Source organism: Bombina bombina, chromosome 10, assembly GCF_027579735.1.
Source record: "Bombina bombina isolate aBomBom1 chromosome 10, aBomBom1.pri, whole genome shotgun sequence".
NCBI classification, from domain to species: domain Eukaryota; kingdom Metazoa; phylum Chordata; class Amphibia; order Anura; family Bombinatoridae; genus Bombina; species Bombina bombina.
In genome coordinates, this window is record NC_069508.1 from 1,999,584 (window position 1) to 2,025,350 (window position 25,767).

Below are 25,767 nucleotides of genomic sequence, written 5' to 3' on the forward strand. Positions count from 1 at the left end.
TTCAGGTCTAATAATCCTTTTCGTTCCTTTCGTCACAACAAGGAACAAAAGCCTGATCTTTCATCCTCAGGAGCGGTATCAGTTTGGAAACCATCTCCAGTCTGGAATAAATCCAAGCCTTTTAGAAAATCAAAGCCAGCTCCTAAGTCCACATGAAGGTGCGGCCCTCATTCCAGCTCAGCTGGTAGGGGGCAGATTACGTTTTTTCAAAGAAATTTGGATCAATTCCGTTCACAATCTTTGGATTCAGAACATTGTTTCAGAAGGGTACAGAATTGGTTTCAAGATAAGACCTCCTGCAAAGAGATTTTTTCTTTCCCGTGTCCCAGTAAATCCAGCGAAGGCTCAAGCATTTATGAAATGTGTTTCAGATCTAGAGTTGGCTGGAGTAATTATGCCAGTTCCATTTCTGGAACAGGGGCTGGGGTTTTATTCAAATCTCTTCATTGTACCAAAGAAGGAGAATTCCTTCAGACCAGTTCTGGATTTAAAAATATTGAATCGTTATGTAAGGATACCAACATTCAAAATGGTAACTGTAAGGACTATCCTGCCTTTTGTTCAGCAAGGGCATTATATGTCTACAATAGATTTACAGGACGCATATCTGCATATTCCGATTCATCCAGATCACTATCAGTTTCTGAGATTCTCTTTCCTAGACAAGCATTACTAGTTTGTCGCTCTACCGTTTGGCCTAGCAACAGCTCCAAGAATTTTTACAAAGGTTCTCTGTGCCCTTCTGTCTGTAATCAGAGAACAGGGTATTGTGGTATTTCCTTATTTGGACGATATCTTGGTACTTGCTCAGTCTTTACATTTAGCAGAATCTCATACGAATCGACTTGTGTTGTTTCTTCAAGATCATGGTTGGAGGATCAATTTACTAAAAAGTTAATTGATTCCTCAGACAAGGGTAACCTTTTTGGGTTTCCAGATAGATTCAGTGTCCATGACTCTATCTTTGACAGACAAGAGACGTCTAAAATTGATATCAGCTTGTCGAAACCTTCAGTCACAATCATTCCCTTCGGTAGCCTTATGCATGTAAATTCTAGGTCTTATGACTGCTGCATCGGACGCGATCCCCTTTGCTCGTTTTCACATGCGACCTCTTCAGCTCTGTATGCTGAACCAATGGTGCAGGGATTACACAAAGATATCAAAATTAATATCTTAAAAAACGATTGTACGACACTCTCTGACGTGGTGGACAGATCACCATCGTTTAGTTCAGGGGGCTTCTTTTGTTCTTCCGACCTGGACTGTAATTTCAACAGATGCAAGTCTTACAGGTTGGGGAGCTGTGTGGGGGTCTCTGACGGCACAAGGGGTTTGGGAATCTCAGGAGGTGAGATTACCAATCAATATTTTGGAACTCCGTGCAATTTTCAGAGCTCTTCAGTCTTGGCCTCTTCTGAAGAGAGAATCGTTCATTTGTTTTCAGACAGACAATCACAACTGTGGCATACATCAATCATCAAGGAGGGACTCACAGTCCTCTAGCTATGAAAGAAGTATCTCGAATTCTGGTTTGGGCGGAATCCAGCTCCTGTCTAGTTTCTGCGGTCCATATCCCAGGCATAGACAATTGGGAAGCGGATTATCTCAGTCGCCAAACGTTGCATCCGGGCGAATGGTCTCTTCACCCAGAGGTATTTCTTCAGATTGTTCAAATGTGGGGACTTCCAGAAATAGATCTGATGGCCTCTCATCTAAACAAGAAACTTCCCAGGTATCTGTCCAGATCCCGGGATCCTCAAGCGGAAGCAGTGGATGCATTGTCACTTCCTTGGAAGTATCATCCTGCCTATATCTTTCCGCCTCTAGTTCTTCTTCCAAGAGTGATCTCCAAGATTCTGAAGGAATGCTTGTTTGTTCTGCTGGTAGCTCCAGCATGGCCTCACAGGTTTTGGTATGCGGATCTTGTCCGGATGGCTTCTTGCCAACCGTGGACTCTTCCGTTAAGACCAGACCTTCTGTCGCAAGGTCCTTTTTTCCATCAGGATCTCAAATCCTTAAATTTAAAGGTATGGAGATTGAACGCTTGATTCTTAGTCAAAGAGGTTTCTCTGACTCTGTGATTAATACTATGTTACAGGCTCGTAAATCTGTATCTAGGGAGATATATTATAGAGTCTGGAAGACTTATATTTCTTGGTGTCTTTCTCATCATTTTTCCTGGTATTCTTTTAGAATTCCGAGAATTTTACAGTTTCTTCAGGTTGGTTTGGATAAAGGTTTGTCTGCAAGTTCCTTGATAGGACAAATCTCTGCTCTTTCTGTTCTTTTTCACAGAAAGATTGCTAATCTTCCTGATATTCATTGTTTTGTACAAGCTTTGGTTCGTATAAAACCTGTTAAGTCAATTTCTCCTCCTTGGAGTTTGAATTTGGTTCTGAGGGCTCTTCAAGCTCCTCCGTTTGAACCTATGCATTCATTGGACATTAAATTACTTTCTTGGGAAGTTTTGTTCCTTTTGGCCATCTCTTCTGCCAGAAGAGTTTCTGAATTATCTGCTCTTTCTTGTGAATCTCCTTTTCTGATTTTTCACCAGGATAAGGCGGTGTTGCGAACTTCTTTTGAATTTTTACCTAAGGTTGTGAATTCCAACAACATTAGTAGAGAAATTGTGGTTCCTTCATTATGTCCTAATCCTAGGAATTCTAAGGAGAAATCATTGCATTCTTTGGATGTAGTTAGAGCTTTGAAATATTATGTTGAAGCTACTAAGAATTTCAGAAAGAATTCTAGTCTATTTGTTATCTTTTCCGGTTCCAGGAAAGGTCAGAAGGCCTCTGCCATTTCTTTGGCATCTTGGTTGAAATCTTTAATTCATCATGCTTATGTTGAGTCGGGTAAAACTCCGCCTCAAAGGATTACAGCTCATTCTACTAGGTCAGTTTCTACTTCCTGGGCGTTTAGGAATGAAGCTTCGGTTGATCAGATTTGCAAAGCAGCAACTTGGTCTTCTTTGCATACTTTTACTAAATTCTACCATTTTGATGTGTTTTCTTCTTCTGAAGCTGTTTTTGGTAGAAAAGTACTTCAGGCAGCTGTTTCAGTTTGAATCTTCTGCTTATATTTTCAGTTTTTTTCATTATAAAATTTAAATTATTTTGGGTGTGGATTATTTTTCAGCGGAATTGGCTGTCTTTATTTTATCCCTCCCTCTCTAGTGACTCTTGCGTGGAAAGATCCACATCTTGGGTAGTCATTATCCCATACGTCACTAGCTCATGGACTCTTGCTAATTACCTGAAAGAAAACATAATTTATGTAAGAACTTACCTGATAAATTCATTTCTTTCAAATTAGCAAGAGTCCATGAGGCCCACCCTTTTTTGTGGTGGTTATGATTTTTTTGTATAAAGCACAATTATTCCAATTCCTTATTTTTATGCTTTCACACTTTTTTCTTATCACCCCACTTCTTGGCTATTCGTTAAACTGAATTGTGGGTGTGGTGAGGGGTGTATTTATAGGCATTTTGAGGTTTGGGAAACTTTGCCCCTCCTGGTAGGAATGTATATCCCATACGTCACTAGCTCATGGACTCTTGCTAATATGAAAGAAATGAATTTATCAGGTAAGTTCTTACATAAATTATGTTTTTCCACCGTTGCCTCTTCTACCTTGAGTAGTGGCACACATCAAGCAGGAGCAAGCTTCGGCTATTCTGATTGCTCCGTTGTGGCCGCAGAGGACATGGTTTGCAGATCTGGTAGGGATGTCATTGTCTCCTCCATGGATGTAACCCTGTCGCAGAGATCTGCTGGTTCAGGGTCCTTTTCTACACCAAAATCTCGATTCTCTGAGGCTGACTGTGTGGTGATTGAACGCCTAGTCTTAGCCAAGAGAGGATTTTCGGAGAGAGTGATTGATGCTCTCATTCAGGCCAGGAAGCCAGTCACTTGGCACATCTATTATAAGGTGTGGAGGACCTACTTGTCCTGGTGTGAGGAACGTGGATATCCCTGGCACAAGGTTAGGGTATCCAGGATTTTGGCCTTTTTCCAGGACGGTCTGGTTAAGGGTTCTGCCGTCAGTTCCTTAAAGGGACAGATTTCGGCTTTATTTGTTTGAGCCTATGCATGTGCTTGACATTAATATTCTTTCCTGGTAGGTCCTATTCTTACTGGCAATTGCATCGGCTCGCAGAGTCTGAGTTAGCGGCCTTGCAATGTGAGCCTCCTTACCTGGTCTTTCACGCTGATAAGGCTGTTCTTCGCACTGGATTGCTTTTTTTTCCCCAAGGTTGTGTTGAATCGTAACATCAATCAGAAAATAGTAGTTCCTTTGTGTCCTAACCCTTATTCGTCAAAGGAAAGGTTGCTTCATAATTTGGATGTGGTTCGTGGCCTTGAAGTTTTATCTTCAGGCAACAAAGGAGTTCAGACAGACTTCATCTTTATTTGTTGTGTACTCAGGGAAGCACAGGCGGCAGAGGGCCTCTTCTTCTTCTTCTTCTGTCTTTTTGGTTAAGGAGCATGATCAGTCTGGCCTATGAGACAGCGGGACATAAGCCTCCTCAGAGGATTACGGCTCACTCGACTAGAGCTGTGGCCTCTTCTTGGGCCTTTAAGAATGAGGCCTCTATGGAGCAGATTTGTAAGGCGCCGACTTGGTCTTCTTTACATAGTTTTGCAAAATTTTACAAATTTGATATTTTTCCTTGGGTGGAAGCCGCTTTTTGGGAGAGAGGTTCTGTAGGCTGTGGTGTCCTCAGTTTAGGGTCCGCCTCCTTTTACCCTCCCATTTTTTTTTCATTCAGTGTCCTCTAGAGCTTGGGTATTTGTTCCCACAAGTAATAAATGAAGCAGTGGACTCTCCTCCCATTAAGATGGAAAACATAAATTATGCTTACCTGAATTTCATTTCCATCTGTGGCAGGAGAGTCCACTGCTCCCGCCCGTTTCTCTGGTGGGCGGACCTAAATTTAATTTTATTCTTCTGGCACCATTTATAGCCTGATATTTCTCCTACTGTTCCTTGTTCCCTTGGTAGAATGACTGGGGGATGAGGGGAGTGGGGGAGGTATTTAAGCCTTTGGCTGGGGTGTATTTGCCTCCTCCTGGTGGCCAAGTTCTTAATTCCCACAAGTAATGAATGAAGCAGTGGACTCTCCTCCCACAGACGGAAATAAAATTATCAGGTAAGCATAATTTGTTTTCTTTTCCTGTTCTCTGTGAGTTCCAAGTTTTAAACAGTGACGTCTAGTGGGGTGATACTGAATATGTACACACACAGGGTAAAACAAGTAATTGTATCAGTTTATAGGGAACACAGTGATGTGTCTAGTGGGGTGATACTGAATATGTACACACACAGGGTAAAACAAGTAATTGTATCAGTTTATAGGAAACACAGTGATGTGTCTAGTGGGGTGATACTGAATATATACACACAGGGTAAAACAAGTAATTGTATCAGTTTATGGGGAACACAGTGATGTGTCTAGTGGGGTGATACTGAATATGTACACACAGGGTAAAACAAGTAATTGTATCAGTTTATAGGGAACACAGTGATGTGTCTAGTGGGGTGATACTGAATATATACACACAGGGTAAAACAAGTAATTGTATCAGTTTATGGGGAACACAGTGATGTATCTAGTGGGGTGATACTGAATATATACACAGCAGGGTATAACAAATAATTGTATCAGTTTATAGGGAACACAGTGATGTGTCTAGTGGGGTGATACTGAATATATACACACAGGGTAAAACAAGCAATTGTATCAGTTTATAGGGAACACAGTGATGTGTCTAGTGGGGTGATACTGAATATGTACACAGCGGGATAAAACAAATAATTGTATCAGTTTATAGGGAACACAGTGATGTGTCTAGTGGGGTGATACTGAATATGTACACAGCAGGGTAAAACAAGTAATTGTATCAGTTTATAGGGAACACAGTGATGTGTCTAGTGGGGTGATACTGAATATGTACACACACAGGGTAAAACAAACAATTGTATCAGTTTATAGGGAACACAGTGATGTGTCTAGTGGGGTGATACTGAATATGTACACACAGGGTAAAACAAACAATTGTATCAGTTTATAGGGAACACAGTGATGTGTCTAGTGGGGTGATACTGAATATGTACACACAGCGGGATAAAACAAATAATTGTATCAGTTTATAGGAAACACAGTGATGTGTCTAGTGGGGTGATACTGAATATATACACAGCGGGATAAAACAAGCAATTGTATCAGTTTATAGGGAACACAGTGATGTCTAGTGGGGTGATACTAAATATGTACACACACAGGGTAAAACAAATAATTGTATCAGTTTATAGGGAACACAGTGATGTGTCTAGTGGGGTGATACTGAATATATACACACAGGGTAAAACAAGTAATTGTATCAGTTTATAGGGAACACAGTGATGTGTCTAGTGGGGTGATACTGAATATATACACACAGGGTAAAACAAGTAATTGTATCAGTTTATAGGGAACACAGTGTGTCTAGTGGGGTGATACTGAATATATACACACAGGGTAAAACAAGTAATTGTATCAGTTTATAGGGAACACAGTGATGTGTCTAGTGGGGTGATACTGAATATATACACACACGGTAAAACAAGTAATTGTATCAGTTTATAGGAAACACAGTGATGTGTCTAGTGGGGTGATACTGAATATGTACACACACAGGGTAAAACAAGTAATTGTATCAGTTTATAGGGAACACATTGATGTGTCTAGTGGGGTGATACTGAATATATACACACAGGGTAAAACAAGCAATTGTATCAGTTTATAGGGAACACAGTGATGTCTAGTGGGGTGATACTAAATATGTACACACACAGGGTAAAACAAATAATTGTATCAGTTTATAGGGAACACAGTGATGTGTCTAGTGGGGTGATACTGAATATATACACACAGGGTAAAACAAGTAATTGTATCAGTTTATAGGGAACACAGTGATGTGTCTAGTGGGGTGATACTGAATATGTACACACACAGGGTAAAACAAGTAATTGTATCAGTTTATAGGGAACACAGTGATGTGTCTAGTGGGGTGATACTGAATATGTACACACACAGGGTAAAACAAGTAATTGTATCAGTTTATGGGGAACACAGTGATGTGTCTAGTGGGGTGATACTAAATATGTACACACACAGGGTAAAACAAGTAATTGTATCAGTTTATAGGGAACACAGTGATGTGTCTAGTGGGGTGATACTGAATATGTACACAGCGGGATAAAACAAGTAATTGTATCAGTTTATGGGGAACACAGTGATGTGTCTAGTGGGGTGATACTGAATATATACACACAGCGGGATAAAACAAATAATTGTATCAGTTTATAGGGAACACAGTGATGTGTCTAGTGGGGTGATACTGAATATGTACACACAGGGTAAAACAAACAATTGTATCAGTTTATAGGGAACACAGTGATGTGTCTAGTGGGGTGATACCGAATATGTACACACACAGGGTAAAACAAGTAATTGTATCAGTTTATAGGGAACACAGTGATGTGTCTAGTGGGGTGATACTGAATATATACACACACAGGGTAAAACAAGTAATTGTATCAGTTTATGGGGAACACAGTGATGTGTCTAGTGGGGTGATACTGAATATGTACACACAGCGGGATAAAACAAATAATTGTATCAGTTTATGGGGAACACAGTGATGTGTCTAGTGGGGTGATACTGAATATGTACACACACAGGGTAAAACAAGTAATTGTATCAGCTTATGGGGAACACAGTGATGTGTCTAGTGGGGTGATACTGAATATGTACACACAGCGGGATAAAACAAATAATTGTATCAGTTTATAGGAAACACAGTGATGTGTCTAGTGGGGTGGTACTGAATATATACACACAGCGGGATAAAACAAATAATTGTATCAGTTTATGGGGAACACAGTGATGTGTCTAGTGGGGTGATACTGAATATGTACATAGGGTAAAACAAACAATTGTATCAGTTTATAGGGAACACAGTGATGTGTCTAGTGGGGTGATACTGAATATATACACACACAGGGTAAAACAAGTAATTGTATCAGTTTATGGGGAACACAGTGATGTGTCTAGTGGGGTGATACTAAATATGTACACACACAGGGTAAAACAAGTAATTGTATCAGTTTATAGGGAACACAGTGATGTGTCTAGTGGGGTGATACTGAATATGTACACAGCAGGGTAAAACAAGTAATTGTATCAGTTTATAGGAAACACAGTGATGTGTCTAGTGGGGTGATACTGAATATGTACACACACAGGGTAAAACAAGTAATTGTATCAGTTTATAGGAAACACAGTGATGTGTCTAGTGGGGTGATACTGAATATATACACACACAGGGTAAAACAAGTAATTGTATCAGTTTATAGGGAACACAGTGATGTGTCTAGTGGGGTGATACTGAATATGTACACACAGGGTAAAACAAGCAATTGTATCAGTTTATAGGGAACACAGTGATGTATCTAGTGGGGTGATACTGAATATGTACACACACAGGGTAAAACAAGTAATTGTATCAGTTTATAGGGAACACAGTGATGTATCTAGTGGGGTGATACTGAATATATACACACAGCGGGATAAAACAAATAATTGTATCAGTTTATAGGAAACACAGTGTTGTGTCTAGTGGGGTGATACTGAATATGTACACACAGCGGGATAAAACAAATAATTGTATCAGTTTATAGGAAACACAGTGTTGTGTCTAGTGGGGTGATACTGAATATGTACACACAGCGGGATAAAACAAATAATTGTATCAGTTTATAGGAAACACAGTGTTGTGTCTAGTGGGGTGATACTGAATATGTACACACACAGGGTAAAACAAGTAATTGTATCAGTTTATAGGGAACACAGTGATGTGTCTAGTGGGGTGATACTGAATATGTACACACACAGGGTAAAACAAGTAATTGTATCAGTTTATAGGGAACACAGTGATGTGTCTAGTGGGGTGATACTAAATATATACACACAGGGTAAAACAAACAATTGTATCAGTTTATGGGGAACACAGTGATGTATCTAGTGGGGTGATACTGAATATGTACACACACAGGGTAAAACAAACAATTGTATCAGTTTATGGGGAACACAGTGATGTATTTAGTGGGGTGATACTGAATATGTACACAGCGGGATAAAACAAGCAATTGTATCAGTTTATAGGGAACACAGTGATGTGTCTAGTGGGGTGATACTGAATATGTACACAGCGGGATAAAACAAGTAATTGTATCAGTTTATAGGGAACACAATGATGTGTCTAGTGGGGTGATACTGAATATGTACACACACGGTAAAACAAGTAATTGTATCAGTTTATAGGGAACACAGTGATGTGTCTAGTGGGGTGATACTGAATATGTACACACACAGGGTAAAACAAGTAATTGTATCAGTTTATAGGGAACACAGTGATGTGTCTAGTGGGGTGATACTGAATATGTACACACACAGGGTAAAACAAGTAATTGTATCAGTTTATAGGGAACACAGTGATGTGTCTAGTGGGGTGATACTGAATATGTACACACACAGGGTAAAACAAGTAATTGTATCAGTTTATGGGGAACACAGTGATGTGTCTAGTGGGGTGATACTGAATATATACACACAGGGTAAAACAAGTAATTGTATCAGTTTATAGGGAACACAGTGATGTGTCTAGTGGGGTGATACTAAATATGTACACACACAGGGTAAAACAAGTAATTGTATCAGTTTATAGGAAACACAGTGATGTGTCTAGTGGGGTGATACTGAATATGTACACACAGGGTAAAACAAGTAATTGTATCAGTTTATGGGGAACACAGTGATGTGTCTAGTGGGGTGATACTGAATATGTACACACAGGGTAAAACAAGCAATTGTATCAGTTTATAGGGAACACAGTGATGTGTCTAGTGGGGTGATACTGAATATATACACACACGGTAAAACAAGTAATTGTATCAGTTTATGGGGAACACAGTGATGTGTCTAGTGGGGTGATACTGAATATGTACACACAGGGTAAAACAAGTAATTGTATCCGTTTATGGGGAACACAGTGATGTGTCTAGTGGGGTGATACTGAATATGTACACACAGGGTAAAACAAGTAATTGTATCCGTTTATGGGGAACATAGTGATGTGTCTAGTGGGGTGATACTGAATATACATACACAGGGTAAAACAAGTAATTGTATCAGTTTATAGGAAACACAGTGATGTGTCTAGTGGGGTGATACTGAATATATACACACACAGGGTAAAACAAGTAATTGTATCAGTTTATGGGGAACACAGTGATGTGTCTAGTGGGGTGATACTGAATATATACACACAGGGTAAAACAAACAATTGTATCAGTTTATGGGGAACACAGTGATGTGTCTAGTGGGGTGATACTGAATATGTACACACACAGGGTAAAACAAGTAATTGTATCAGTTTATAGGGAACACAGTGATGTGTCTAGTGGGGTGATACTGAATATGTACACACAGGGTAAAACAAGTAATTGTATCCGTTTATGGGGAACACAGTGATGTGTCTAGTGGGGTGATACTGAATATGTACACAGCAGGGTAAAACAAGCAATTGTATCAGTTTATAGGGAACACAGTGATGTGTCTAGTGGGGTGATACTGAATATGTACACACACAGGGTAAAACAAGTAATTGTATCAGTTTATGGGGAACACAGTGATGTATCTAGTGGGGTGATACTGAATATATACACACAGGGTAAAACAAGTAATTGTATCAGTTTATAGGGAACACAGTGATGTGTCTAGTGGGGTGATACTGAATATATACACACACAGGGTAAAACAAGTAATTGTATCAGTTTATGGGGAACACAGTGATGTGTCTAGTGGGGTGATACTGAATATATACACACACAGTTTAAAACAAACAATTGTATCAGTTTATAGGGAACACAGTGATGTGTCTAGTGGGGTGATACTGAATATGTACACAGCGGGATAAAACAAACAATTGTATCAGTTTATAGGGAACACAGTGATGTGTCTAGTGGGGTGATACTGAATATGTACACAGCAGGGTAAAACAAGTAATTGTATCAGTTTATGGGGAACACAGTGATGTGTCTAGTGGGGTGATACTAAATATGTACACACACAGGGTAAAACAAGTAATTGTATCAGTTTATGGGGAACACAGTGATGTATCTAGTGGGGTGATACTGAATATATACACACAGGGTAAAACAAGTAATTGTATCAGTTTATAGGGAACACAGTGATGTGTCTAGTGGGGTGATACTGAATATATACACACACAGGGTAAAACAAGTAATTGTATCAGTTTATAGGGAACACAGTGATGTGTCTAGTGGGGTGATACTGAATATATACACACAGGGTAAAACAAGTAATTGTATCAGTTTATGGGGAACACAGTGATGTGTCTAGTGGGGTGATACTGAATATGTACACAGCAGGGTAAAACAAGTAATTGTATCAGTTTATGGGGAACACAGTGATGTGTCTAGTGGGGTGATACTAAATATGTACACACAGGGTAAAACAAGCAATTGTATCAGTTTATAGGGAACACAGTGATGTATCTAGTGGGGTGATACTGAATATGTACACACACAGGGTAAAACAAGTAATTGTATCAGTTTATGGGGAACACAGTGATGTATCTAGTGGGGTGATACTGAATATACACACACAGGGTAAAACAAGTAATTGTATCAGTTTATGGGGAACACAGTGATGTATCTAGTGGGGTGATACTGAATATATACACACAGGGTAAAACAAGTAATTGTATCAGTTTATAGGGAACACAGTGATGTGTCTAGTGGGGTGATACTGAATATATACACACAGGGTAAAACAAGTAATTGTATCAGTTTATGGGGAACACAGTGATGTGTCTAGTGGGGTGATACTGAATATGTACACAGCAGGGTAAAACAAGTAATTGTATCAGTTTATGGGGAACACAGTGATGTGTCTAGTGGGGTGATACTGAATATATACACACAGGGTAAAACAAGTAATTGTATCAGTTTATAGGGAACACAGTGATGTATCTAGTGGGGTGATACTGAATATATACACACAGGGTAAAACAAGTAATTGTATCAGTTTATAGGGAACACAGTGATGTGTCTAGTGGGGTGATACTGAATATATACACACACAGGGTAAAACAAGTAATTGTATCAGTTTATGGGGAACACAGTGATGTGTCTAGTGGGGTGATACTGAATATATACACACAGGGTAAAACAAGCAATTGTATCAGTTTATAGGGAACACAGTGATGTGTCTAGTGGGGTGATACTGAATATGTACACACACAGGGTAAAACAAGCAATTGTATCAGTTTATGGGGAACACAGTGATGTGTCTAGTGGGGTGATACTGAATATGTACACAGCAGGGTAAAACAAGTAATTGTATCAGTTTATAGGGAACACAGTGATGTGTCTAGTGGGGTGATACTGAATATGTACACACACAGGGTAAAACAAGTAATTGTATCAGTTTATAGGAAACACAGTGATGTGTCTAGTGGGGTGATACTGAATATGTACACACAGGGTAAAACAAGTAATTGTATCAGTTTATAGGGAACACAGTGATGTGTCTAGTGGGGTGATACTGAATATATACACACAGGGTAAAACAAGTAATTGTATCAGTTTATAGGGAACACAGTGATGTGTCTAGTGGGGTGATACTGAATATATACACACAGGGTAAAACAAGTAATTGTATCAGTTTATAGGGAACACTGTTGTGTCTAGTGTGCCAGTGACATTTGCTATTTAGGGAATTAAACCATTTGTTAGATGTATTAATTAAAGCTCTAGTCATGGGCTACAGTAATATCAGGTCACTTGTGTTGAGGATTTATCATCGTGACTAAATTTGATAGTAAATGTAAGTAATGAAGCATGGAGATTTTCCCCCCCCAGCCCTTTGACTACTGTGATAAGAACAGGCATTCATATTTCTAGCTAATCTCTTAAACTTTTGCCATTTCTTTTTATATGCAGAACCGTTCCCCCAGAGCAACAGGCAGAATTTAAAGCGCTCTCCTCAGAGATCCATGATCTGGAGCAGAAAATCCTGGAATATCGCGTTAAAGATGTGAGTCAAATCTTCTAATGTGGGTTTTTATATTTACAAACCTAGATATATATCTTTTCCTTCTTAATATAAGGAGAGTCCACGGCTTAATTCCTTACTGTTGGGAAATACTGAACCTGGCCATCAGGAGGAGGCAAAGACACCCCAGCCAAAAGCTTAAATACCTCTCTTCCCCTATCCCCCAGTCATTCTTTGCTTTCATCACAGGAGGATGGCAGAGAAGTGTCAGAAGATTTCGGAGTTGTTCCTCAGGAGGGATATATGCATTTCGTTATGGAACTGGAGGTTTAAGTAGTTTTGTCAGCCTCTCAGTGAGAGCTTTGATGAAAGTTAGAGTCTGGAGATGCAGGGAGAGTCTTTCTGCGAACCCATTCAGACTGCCTGCTAACAACTCCTTAAAGGGACACTGAACCCAATTTTTTTCTCTTGTGATTCAGATAGAGCATTCAATTTTAAGCAACTTGTATTTTACCCTTGTTATCAAATTTTCTTTATTCTCTTGGTATCTTTATTTGAAATGCAAGAATGTAAGTTTTGATGCCGGCCCATTTTTGCTTCGCTTCTTCTCTGGTTGCCTGGGTCTAGGAGGTGGTGTGTGCCCCAGTTATTGGGAGTATAAAGGTGCCATTTTTATGAGAAATAAAAAGTGCATTTAATTGTATCCTACTGTTAGTGCAAGCTATGGAGGATCCTGATATTCTTGAGGGTGCTCTCTCTATTCCTAATAGTAATATCTGTCTATATTGTGAGGAGGCCTTAGTATGCCCGCCCTCTTAACTATGTTCCATATGCAGCAACAAGGTTATTTTGTCTAAGAAGGTTAACCCCTTTAGTACGACTGAGCGGTCCACCTCTTAGGACTCGCCGTCCCATGATTTGCATTCCCATCAATCATCTCCATTGTTGCATACAGCTTCCCGTAGCACGCCTGATCCTCCGTCTGGAGGGAGCTTTTTACCATCAGAATTTACAGCGCAGTTAAAGATGGTGGTGTCTGAGGCCCTTAGTGCTCTACCTCGCCCTGCTAAGCGCAAGTGAAATGTTAAACATAGCTCTCCGTTCCACGGGACATAGTGATTTACTTCATTTGTCTGCCTTTCAAGTATCAAAGGATGGGTCATGCTCTGAGTCTTCAGAGTGTGAAATTTCTGGATCGGCGTCGGCTACCTCTAGGCCTCCGTCTGCAAAGGAGCCAGCCTTTAGATTTAAAATTGAACACCTACGTTTTCTTGTAAAGGAGCTTCTGTTGATGTGAAAGGTTCCAGAGGTTAAGTTAACCGAAAGGAAAATTGATATAAAGGATACCACAATTCCAAAAGTATGCACTTGTAGCACTCTGGGCCCTAAACTGAGGGGCAGGAATTCCCAACAGGGTTTTAAAATATAACTTTTATTTATTAAAATTAAAAAAACAAATTGTTGGTTAAAAATACACACACAATTAAAATACACACCAGTACCATATTCTAGTGGTATTACGTTTATAAGATCACAAACTGTTAAGATTAGGCCTGTATATATTCACAATTATAAGTGATCTAAATTGTAACAGATCACGTCCGCTAAATACTGTTGCAATAGGAATTGAAACAAACAGTTATAGAGAGATGTGATTTGGGTAAGTTTTGATCAAACTAGTCCATAATGCCTATCCGGTATGTTAGTGTCTCATTGAAGTCAGAGTATCTAGAGGTTGCTAAATTGGTTTAGCTTCACCTATCTTATATTTCATTCAGGTTCCTAAATAGGAATATGTCAGTATACTTGATAGTAGTATGTCAATAATATCTGGTATCTACTCAATATTACTAAAAGAACCTGAGATATATCAATTCCAGTGTGAGTTGGATCTGCAGCTCAGATTACAATAACTTCCAGAATTACTCAATCAACTAGTGTGAACTTGTATTGTATTCAAACTAATAACAACCCTTCCATTATAACTTTAAACAACTACTGCCATATAAATCACGACTGAAATATCAGTAACATATGCTAGTTTAGATTCTATATTAGGCAGTTGTCAATGTTCGTTTTGTATTGTGAGTGTGTAATGTCACCTTACATAAATTGAGCTGATTCTTGCATAAACCGGACTATATACAGTATATATTGTGTGTTAAAGAGTATTTTCTTTAATCACAGTAAACTTATGTCGTCTTTATCAGACATCCACTATATTCAATTGCTGTATATGTATAGTAAGGTTAGGTCTAGCACAACCCAAGCTATATATAGTGTGTATTGTACGTTAGAGAGTCTTTTAGTGGATCAGCTGGACAGCACTAGCCCGGTCCGCAGGCACAAATCTACAATCATTCACTAATCACTGAATTATTCAGGCACACATCATTATATCTCTCTTGAAAAGGTTAAATTATAAGTTTGGCTAAGTCTGGCACAACCCAGGCTGCATATTATGTTACTGTTATAAGTTCCGTGAACCGCGGTGACTCCCCACAGCTAATGCTGAATCACACGAGCTGAGCAACACTCTTTCAGCTAAGATTGAAAATCCTCTGTGAATAAACACAGAAAGTTAGTGTTTTATTGTCTATTATCCACTGTATTCACAGGCTGTATAAGGTTAAACTAAGTCTGGCACAACCCAGACTATGTATAACGTTAAAAGAGCCTTGTAGTGGATCAGCACGGCAGTTACTGCCCGGTAAGCAAATGCAAACTAACAGTCATTCATTGCTCTCAGGTTTCATCAGGCACGCACCACTGCTCACATTATAAGAACCTTAATATTCAAGTAAACAGTTTTTTTCTTTTATGTTAAATTAAATTAAATACCCAGAAGGCAACTAGTATCGTTATCGTACTAGGGTACAGATCATAGCCATACCACTAGAAAAAAAAACCAAATCACTCAGTAATGATTTTATGTATAAAGTGCAATCTTAGCGGCACATAGGTATATGGTACTGGGCGGTTAAAAAGACACAAAAAAGATCGAGTGTGAAAGAATCAGCACTCTCCCCTGACGCGTTTCGCCCAATAGGGCTTTATCAAAGGCAGCGAGCCGCCAAATTTTTGGGGATTTAAACCCTGCAAACCGGAAGTCCCGCCCTTGCTCCACTCTGAGTAAAAATCATGTATATGTATGTTGATTGACATTTCTATGGACCAATCATAAAATCAAATTTACGTACTTAGAGTCTATGCTGAGTTTGAAAGATGAATATCATGTAATAACCTAATAATAGCCTCTGAGTTATGATGATATTGCCAAATAAAATTGTAATTATGAAAACTAATTGTGTAGCATCATTATTCAGCACTCAGAGTCAAGTGTCCTCTATTTTGATGTATATATGTTTTGATGTATTATTTATTTGTCTTTAAAGTCTATCGTTACCAGAAAACTTTTATCATTTAAATTAAATATCATGTTAGTCTTATACATAATAGTTCTATATAACACTGAGTTCATGTGCCATATGGGTATTAATATCCAAAATGCCTATCATAAGATACAGATTCATTTTATACTCTGTATAGTTGAGTCCTGTATGAGAGCTTACTAAAGTGACTATGGGTCTGTGCTGGAAATGGGGATCAGTGCCCAGTGCATATATATCGATGCTTCTAATAACTGAAATAAATATCTGTGAAGATTCACCTTGTGATGTGTAAATAAATGATATTTAACAGTGTTTAAGAAAAAAGGGGCGAAAATTTATAATTAATAATGCTCATCTTCAGTGAAGGTATAAGTGTAATCAAATAGGTTGAATACGTGGTACTTAGGTAAAATCATTCTGTTCTTGCAGATGATTGTGTGTTAAGAATTTTTTTTTAAAAAAAATTCAAACTCAAAATAATAGTGTAGTGAAAAACAAGGAAGGGTGGATTATCAGTATAGTGGCGTAAAAACATAATCATGATTTATGCCACTCGGGTAGGTGAAGGACTCTAATGTGTAATATCATACCTTTATTGTTTGACTCACTTGCTCTTATGATGCAAATACTGTTTGCAATGTTTTCATTCCCAGAATTTATTGTAAACTGTTCTTTTAATGTTATCAGTTCATACTCAGGATATACTCTCTTATATTCAAGAGTGTGTCCCGTATTGTTGCTGTTATAAATTATTAACAGAAAACGACCTTCATTTTAAGTAAGATGTAAGATACTCAGTATACACATTTTGTATTTTTGATTTTTATTAATATATCCATTTATTTAAACATTTAAGTTTACACTATGAACCCTAAAATTAAGGTGGATGTCTATTAGTAATGTTCGTAAAAATCAAAAATACAAAATGTGTATACTGAGTATCTTACATCTTACTTAAAATGAAGGTCGTTTTCTGTTAATAATTTATAACAGCAACAATACGGGACACACTCTTGAATATAAGAGAGTATATCCTGAGTATGAACTGATAACATTAAAAGAACAGTTAACAATAAATTCTGGGAATGAAAACATTGCAAACAGTATTTGCATCATAAGAGCAAGTGAGTCAAACAATAAAGGTATGATATTACACATTAGAGTCCTTCACCTACCCGAGTGGCATAAATCATGATTATGTTTTTACGCCACTATACTGATAATCCACCCTTCCTTGTTTTTCACTACACTATTATTTTGAGTTTGAATTTTTTTTAAAAAAAAATTCTTAACACACAATCATCTGCAAGAACAGAATGATTTTACCTAAGTACCACGTATTCAACCTATTTGATTACACTTAGACCTTCACTGAAGATGAGCATTATTAATTATAAATTTTCGCCCCTTTTTTCTTAAACACTGTTAAATATTATTTATTTACACATCACAAGGTGAATCTTCACAGATATTTATTTCAGTTATTAGAAGCATCGATATATATGCACTGGGCACTGATCCCCATTTCCAGCACAGACCCATAGTCACTTTAGTAAGCTCTCATACAGGACTCAACTATACAGAGTATAAAATGAATCTGTATCTTATGATAGGCATTTTGGATATTAATACCCATATGGCACATGAACTCATCAGTGTTATATAGAACTATTATGTATAAGACTAACATGATATTTAATTTAAATGATAAGTTTTCTGGTAACGATAGACTTTAAAGACAAATAAATAATACATCAAAACATATATACATCAAAATAGAGGACACTTGACTCTGAGTGCTGAATAATGATGCTACACAATTAGTTTTCATAATTACAATTTTATTTGGCAATATCATCATAACTCAGAGGCTATTATTAGGTTATTACATGATATTCATCTTTCAAACTCAGCATAGACTCTAAGTACGTAAATTTGATTTTTTGATTGGTCCATAGAAATGTCAATCAACATACATATACATGATTTTTACTCAGAGTGGAGCAAGGGCGGGACTTCCGGTTTGCAGGGTTTAAATCCCCAAAAATTCGGCGGCTCGCTGCCTTTGATAAAGCCCTATCGGGCGAAACGCGTCAGGAGAGAGTGCTGATTCTTTCACACTCAATCTTTTTTGTGTCTTTTTAACCGCCCAGTACCATATACCTATGTGCCGCTAAGATTGCACTTTATACATAAAATCATTACTGAGTGATTTGGTTTTTTTTCTAGTGGTATGGCTATGATCTGTACCCTAGTACGATAACGATACTAGTTGCCTTCTGGGTATTTAATTTAATTTAACATAAAAGAAAAAAACTGTTTACTTGAATATTAAGGTTCTTATAATGTGAGCAGTGGTGCGTGCCTGATGAAACCTGAGAGCAATGAATGACTGTTAGTTTGCATTTGCTTACCGGGCAGTAACTGCCGTGCTGATCCACTACAAGGCTCTTTTAACGTAATACATACAATATACATAGTCTGGGTTGTGCCAGACTTAGCTTAACCTTATACAGCCTGTGAATACAGTGGATAATAGACAATAAAACGCTAACTTTCTGTGTTTATTCACAGAGGATTTTCAATCTTAGCTGAAAGAGTGTTGCTCAGCTCGTGTGGTTCAGCATTAGCTGTGGGGAGTCACCGCGGTTCACGGAACTTATAACAGTAACATAATATGCAGCCTGGGTTGTGCCAGACTTAGTCAAACTTATAATTTAACCTTTTCAAGAGAGATATAATGATGTGTGCCTGAATAATTCAGTGATTAGTGAATGATTGTAGATTTGTGCCTGCGGACCGGGCTAGTACTGTCCAGCTGATCCACTAAAAGACTCTCTAACGTACAATACACACTATATATAGCTTGGGTTGTGCTAGACCTAACCTTACTATACATATACAGCAATTGAATATAGTGGATGTCTGATAAAGACGACATAAGTTTACTGTGATTAAAGAAAATACTCTTTAACACACAATATATACTGTATATAGTCCGGTTTATGCAAGAATCAGCTCAATTTATGTAAGGTGACATTACACACTCACAATACAAAACGAACATTGACAACTGCCTAATATAGAATCTAAACTAGCATATGTTACTGATATTTCAGTCGTGATTTATATGGCAGTAGTTGTTTAAAGTTATAATGGAAGGGTTGTTATTAGTTTGAATACAATACAAGTTCACACTAGTTGATTGAGTAATTCTGGAAGTTATTGTAATCTGAGCTGCAGATCCACCTCACACTGGAATTGATATATCTCAGGTTCTTTTAGTAATATTGAGTAGATACCAGATATTATTGACATACTACTATCAAGTATACTGACATATTCCTATTTAGGAACCTGAATGAAATATAAGATAGGTGAAGCTAAACCAATTTAGCAACCTCTAGATACTCTGACTTCAATGAGACACTAACATACCGGATAGGCATTATGGACTAGTTTGATCAAAACTTACCCAAATCACATCTCTCTATAACTGTTTGTTTCAATTCCTATTGCAACAGTATTTAGTGGACGTTATCTGTTACAATTTAGATCACTTATAATTGTGAATATATACAGGCCTAATCTTAACAGTTTGTGATCTTATAAACGTAATACCACTAGAATATGGTACTGGTGTGTATTTTAATTGTGTGTGTATTTTTAACCAACAATTTGTTTTTTTAATTTTAATAAATAAAAGTTATATTTTAAAACCCTGTTGGGAATTCCTGCCCCTCAGTTTAGGGCCCAGAGTGCTACAAGTGCATACTTTTGGAATTGTGGTATCCTTTATATCAATTTTCCTTTCGGTTGGATTGACTTTGTGCACAAGCACCATTTCCTCTATAGACTGACACAGTTAATACATATGAACCATATTGATATATATGTAAATAAAGTTAATGAGGAAAAGCCAGAGTAGTGCCACTATTCATTTTTGTGTGTTAATCCAGAGGTTAAGTTGCCTGATGAACCTTTGATCCCTAAATTAGACAGTGTACGAGGACAGGGTAGCACCGCTAACTTTTCCTGTACCTGTAAAAATGTTGAATATTATTAAAAACGAATGAGAGAGAACTGTATCTTCCTTTTCCTCTTCGTCTGCCTTTAAAAAATGATTCCCGGTCCTGGACTCTCAGCTGGAGTTGTGAGATTCTGTCCTTAAGGTGGATGGTGCTATCTCCACGTTAGCTAAGCGTACTACTATCCCTCTTGAGGATATCTTGTCTTTTAGAGAGCCTATGGATAAGATGGAAACTTTTCTCAGGAAAATGTTTCAACACATGGGATATTTATTTCAACCGGCAGCGGCTGTTGCCTCAGTTGCTGGATCTGCAGCCTACTTTTGCGACTCCTTAGCGGAATTGATTGAGGTGGAGGGTCCCCTCGACGTTATCCAAAAGAGAATTAAGGCTTTGAAAATTGCTAATTCTTTTATCTGTGATGCAAACATGCAGGTTATTCGCCTGAATGCTAAAATCGCTGGTTTCTCAGTGCAGACGCGTCGGGTGCTCTGGCTGAAGTCTTGGTCTGCAGACATGACTTCTATGTCTAGACTTCTTTCCCTCCACTTTAAGGGAAACATTTTATTTGGTCCAGGCCTGGACTCCATTGTCTCCACGGTTACAGGGGTCAAGGGTGCCTTCCTACTGCAGGATAAAAAGAACAAATCTAAGGGACAAGGATCTAATTTTCGTTCTGAAAAATCCCAACGTTAGCAGTCCTTCTCTAAGCCCGAGCAAACTAAGAGCACTTGGAAGTCGGCTCAATCCTGGAATAAATCCACACAGAACAAGAAGCCCGCCGAGAACAAGTCGGCATGAAGGGGCGGCCCCCGATTTTAAAGCTGGATCGTGTAGGGGGCAGACTGTCGCTGTTTTCAGATGCTTGGTCCGGGGACGTGCAGGATCCGTGGGTCCTGGAGGTCATAGCTCAGGGATACAACATAGGTTTCACATCTCATTCACCCAAGGGCTGATTTCTCCTCTCAAGCCTGTCTTTAAAACCAGAAAAGAGGGATGCCTTTCTGGGGTGCGTGCGGGATCTTTCCTCCTTAGGGGTCATTGTCCCGGTTCCTATTGCAGAAAGGGGTTTGGGATACTACTCAAACCTGTTTGTGGTCCCAAAGAAAGAGGAAACTTTCCGCCCAATTCTGGACCTAAAGTGCTTAAACAAATTTCTAAATGTCCCGTCATTCAAGATGGAGACAATAAGGTCCATCCTTCCTCTTGTTCAGGAAGGACAGTTCATGACCATTATAGATCTGAAGGATGCCTACCTTCACGTTCCAATCCACAGGGACCACTTCCGGTTCCTAAGGTTTGCGTTCCTGGATCAGCACTTCCAGTTCATTGCACTTCTGTTTGGTCTAGCTTCAGCCCCAAGAATCTTTACAAAGGTTCTAGAAGCTCTCCTGGCCGTCACCAGAACCCAAAGTATAGCAGTAGCTCCCTACTTGGATGACATTCTGGTTCAAGCACCATCCTTTTGTCTAGCAGAGGACCATTCAATATCTCTTCTCTCTCTTCTTCGATCACATGGATGGAAAATAAACTTAGAGAAGAGTTTTCTTATTCCAAGCACCAGGGTAGAATTCCTGGGTACTATAATAGATTCAGTATCCATGAGGATATTTCTAACCGACCAGAGACGGTGCAAGCTAGCTTCGGCATGTCTTGCCCTCCGGACCTCCTTTAGGCCATCTGTGGCTCAGTGTATGGAGGTAATTGGTCTCATGGTGTTCAGCATGGACTTAATTTCTTTTGCCAGGATCGGTCTCAGACCGCTACAGCTGTACATGCTGCAACGGCGATCATTCGGATCTCTCATCCGATTTCCCTGGACAACCCATCAAGAGAATCACTCTCTTGGTTGCTCTGTCCAGATAATCTGTCCCGAGGGACATCCTTTCCCAGACCATCCTGGGAGATTGTGACTACGTGCGCGAACCTCTCAGGATGGGGGTCTGTTGGGGGTGCCAAGAAGGCACAGGGCCTGTGGTTTCAGGAGGAACGCTCCCTCCTGATCAACATTTTGGAACTTAGAGCAATCTACAATGCTCTGAAGGCTTGGCCTCTTCTGGGTTCGTCCCAGTTTATCAGATTCCAATCGGACAATATAACCTCAGTGGCTTACATCAACCATCAGGGGGGAATGAGAAGCTCCCTAGCAATGAGGGAAGTATCTTGGATTCTGGAGTGGGCAGAGGCCCACAGCTGTTCACTTACAACGATCTACATTCTAGGTGTAGACAACTGGGAAGCGGATTTTCTCAGCAGACAATCCTTTCATCCGGGGAATGGTCTCTCCATTCTGAAGGGTTTGCGGAGATATGCTACAGGTGGGGGACACCAGAGATAGATCTCATGGCGTCTCGTCTTAATACCAAACTACCCAGTTATCGGTCGAGGTCCAGGGATCCTCAGGCGGAGCTAATAGATGCATTGGCGGTGCCTTGGAGGTTCAATCTGATCTACCTTTTTCCGCCATTACCACTCCTTCCTCGGGTAGTGGCCCGCATCAAGCAGGAGCAGGCGTCAGTAATACTGATTGCTCCATCGCGGCCGCAAAGGACGTGGTTCACGGACCTAGTGAGGATGTTTCCTTCTCCTCCATGGAAGTTACCTTGTCGCAGGGATCTGCTGGAACAAGGCCCTTTTGTTCATCAAAATCTAGATTCTCTGAGGCTGACTGAGTGGAGATTGAACACTTAGTCCTAGCCAAGAGAGGTTTTTCTGAGAGAGTTATTGATACTCTCATCCAAGCTTGTAAGCCGGTTATTCGTCGCATTTATCATAAGGTGTGGAGAACCTACTTATTCTCGTGTGAAGAGTGTGGTTTTCCTTGGCATAAAGTTAAGGTTGCCAGGATTCTGCTTTTTCTCAAGGATGGTCTGGTGACGGGTCTTTCGGCCAGTTCCCTGAGGGGACAGATTTCGGCCTTGTTTGTTTTTACTGCACAAGAGGCTCTCTGAGCTTCCAGATGTTCAGTTTTTTGTTATGGCTCTGATTAGAATCGGACCTGTGTTCAGATCTTCGGCTCCCCCTTGGAGTCTGAATCTGGTTCTAAATTTTGCAACGGGCTCCGTTTGAGCCTATGCATGAAATTGAGATTAAATTGTTGTCCTGTAAAGGTCTCTTTCTACTGGTTATTGCTTCAGCGTGCAGAATATCTGAGATTGCCGCCTTGCAATGTGAGCCTTCTTATCTGGTATTCCATTCGCATAAGGCTGTCCTACGTACTAAGTTAGGGTTTCTCCCTAAAGTTACGTCAGACCATAACATCAATCAAGAGATTGTGGGCCCTTCTTTGTGTCCTAATCCTTCTTCGAAGGAACGTTTACTTCATAATTTGGACGTGGTTCGTGCCTTGAAGTTTTATCTTCAAGCTACTAAGGATTTTAGACAAACTTCTTCCTTGTTTGTAGCATATTCTGGGAAGCGTAAGGGTCAGAAGGTCTCTTCAATTCCTTATCTTTTTGGTTGAGGAGTTTTATCTGCTTAGCCTATGAAACAGCGGGACATAGACCTCCTCAGAGAATTACGGCTCATTCTACTAGAGCAGTGGCTTCCACTTGGGCCTTTAAGAACGAGGCCTCTATTTGTAAGGCGGCTACCTGGTCCTCCTTGCACACTTTTTCTAAATTCTACAAGTTTGAGAGAGAGGTTTTGCAGGCTGTGGTGCCCTCAGATTAGGGTCCGCCTTTTTTTTTTTTTTGTCCCTTCCGTTATCATTCAGTGTCCTCTAGAGCTTGGGTAAAGGTTTCCCAACAGTAAGGAATGAAGTCGTGGACTCTCCTTATATTGAGAAGGAAAACATAAATGATGCTTACCAGATAATTTAATTTCCTTCTGTATAAGGAGAGTCCATGGCTGCATTCCCTGATGGGCGACCCCCTAAATTTTGTGTTTTCTTCTGGCACCTTTTATACCCTGATATTTCTGCTATTGTTCCTTGTTCCCTCGGCAGAGTGACTGAGGGATAGGGGAAGTAAGAGCGGTATTTAATAAGCCATTGGCTGGGGGTGTCTTTGCCTCCTGGTGGCCAGGTTCAGTATTTCCCAACAGGAAATGAAGCAGTGGACTCTCCTTATACAAAAGGAAATTAAATCATCTGGTAAGCGTATGTTTTTCTTCTCAAACCCCCCCTCCCCCCTTCCTTTTCCTACGAGTTCATTAGTTATGGGTATTCCCTGCCACTAGAAGGAGGCAAAGATTTCCCAAAACTCCAAGAGTATTCTATCCTTTCCACTTCACTGATAATGCAGTCTAAACTTTGCCTCCCAGGAGGCTGGTGAAGAATTGAGGTGCTCTTAAAGGGATACTAAACCCAATTTTTTTTCTTTCATGATTCAGATAAAACGGCAATTTTAAGAAACTTTCTAATTTACTCCTATTTTCAAATTTCTTCATTCTCTTGCTATCTTTATTTAAAATGCACAAATATAAAGCTTGGAAGCCAGCCCGTTTTTAGGTTCAACACCCTGGATAGCGCTTGCTTATTTGCTGGCTACATTTAGTAAACCAATAAGCAAGCATAACCCAGGTTCTGATCCAAAAATGGGCCGGCTCCTATGCATCACATTCCTGCTTTTGAAATAAAGATAGGAAGAGAACAAAAAAAGATAATAGGAGTAAATTAAAAAGTTGCTTACAGTTTCTGCTTTATCTTGATCATGTGTTTAGTATCGCTTTACGATTCTTTGTTGAGAGGGATCCTCAGACCGACCGAGGCCCATATTACCCTCAGAGAGCTGTTAGAGGGTAGTGTAGGAGTTCGTGTCACAGGGTCCCCTCGTCTCCTTCTGTTACTCCTTACAGTGATCCTCTGCTGTACTAAAATGTCTGCAGGGGATACATTCAGTAGACTGAGTGCAGTTTCACATTTACACTCACATAGGCACATAACCTGGGTAGCGCTTGCTGGTTGGTGACTAAAATGCTACCCATGGTGCTGAACCAAAAATAGACTGGCTCCTAAGCTTACATTCCTGCTTTTTAAAATAAAGATACAGAGTACAAAGAAAAAATAACAGGCATAAATTAGAAAGTTGAGTAAAATTTGGCTTTAGTGTCCCTTTCTTTTTTTCCACATTATAGAGATAAAGGTAATGCTGGACAGCTCTGTTTTTTTCCTTCTTCACGGTACAGATTTGTGTTTCCATCTAAAGGGGAGCAGAGTCCACGGCTTCATTCATTACTGTTGGGAATTAAGAACCTAACCACCAGGAGGAGGCAAAGACAC

General features: G+C 39.4%; 1 protein-coding gene across 1 annotated transcript in view; it reads left to right on the forward strand.

The window, feature by feature from the left end:
* The window catches only part of LOC128641175 (kinetochore protein Nuf2-A), a 180,669-nt gene that overhangs the window by 78,430 nt on the left and 76,472 nt on the right, over positions 1 to 25,767 (forward strand). Inside the window, exon 4 of the mRNA XM_053693743.1 lies at positions 13,075 to 13,168. Coding sequence (XP_053549718.1) covers positions 13,075 to 13,168 — 94 coding nt within the window. The remainder of the gene's footprint in view (positions 1 to 13,074; positions 13,169 to 25,767) is intronic.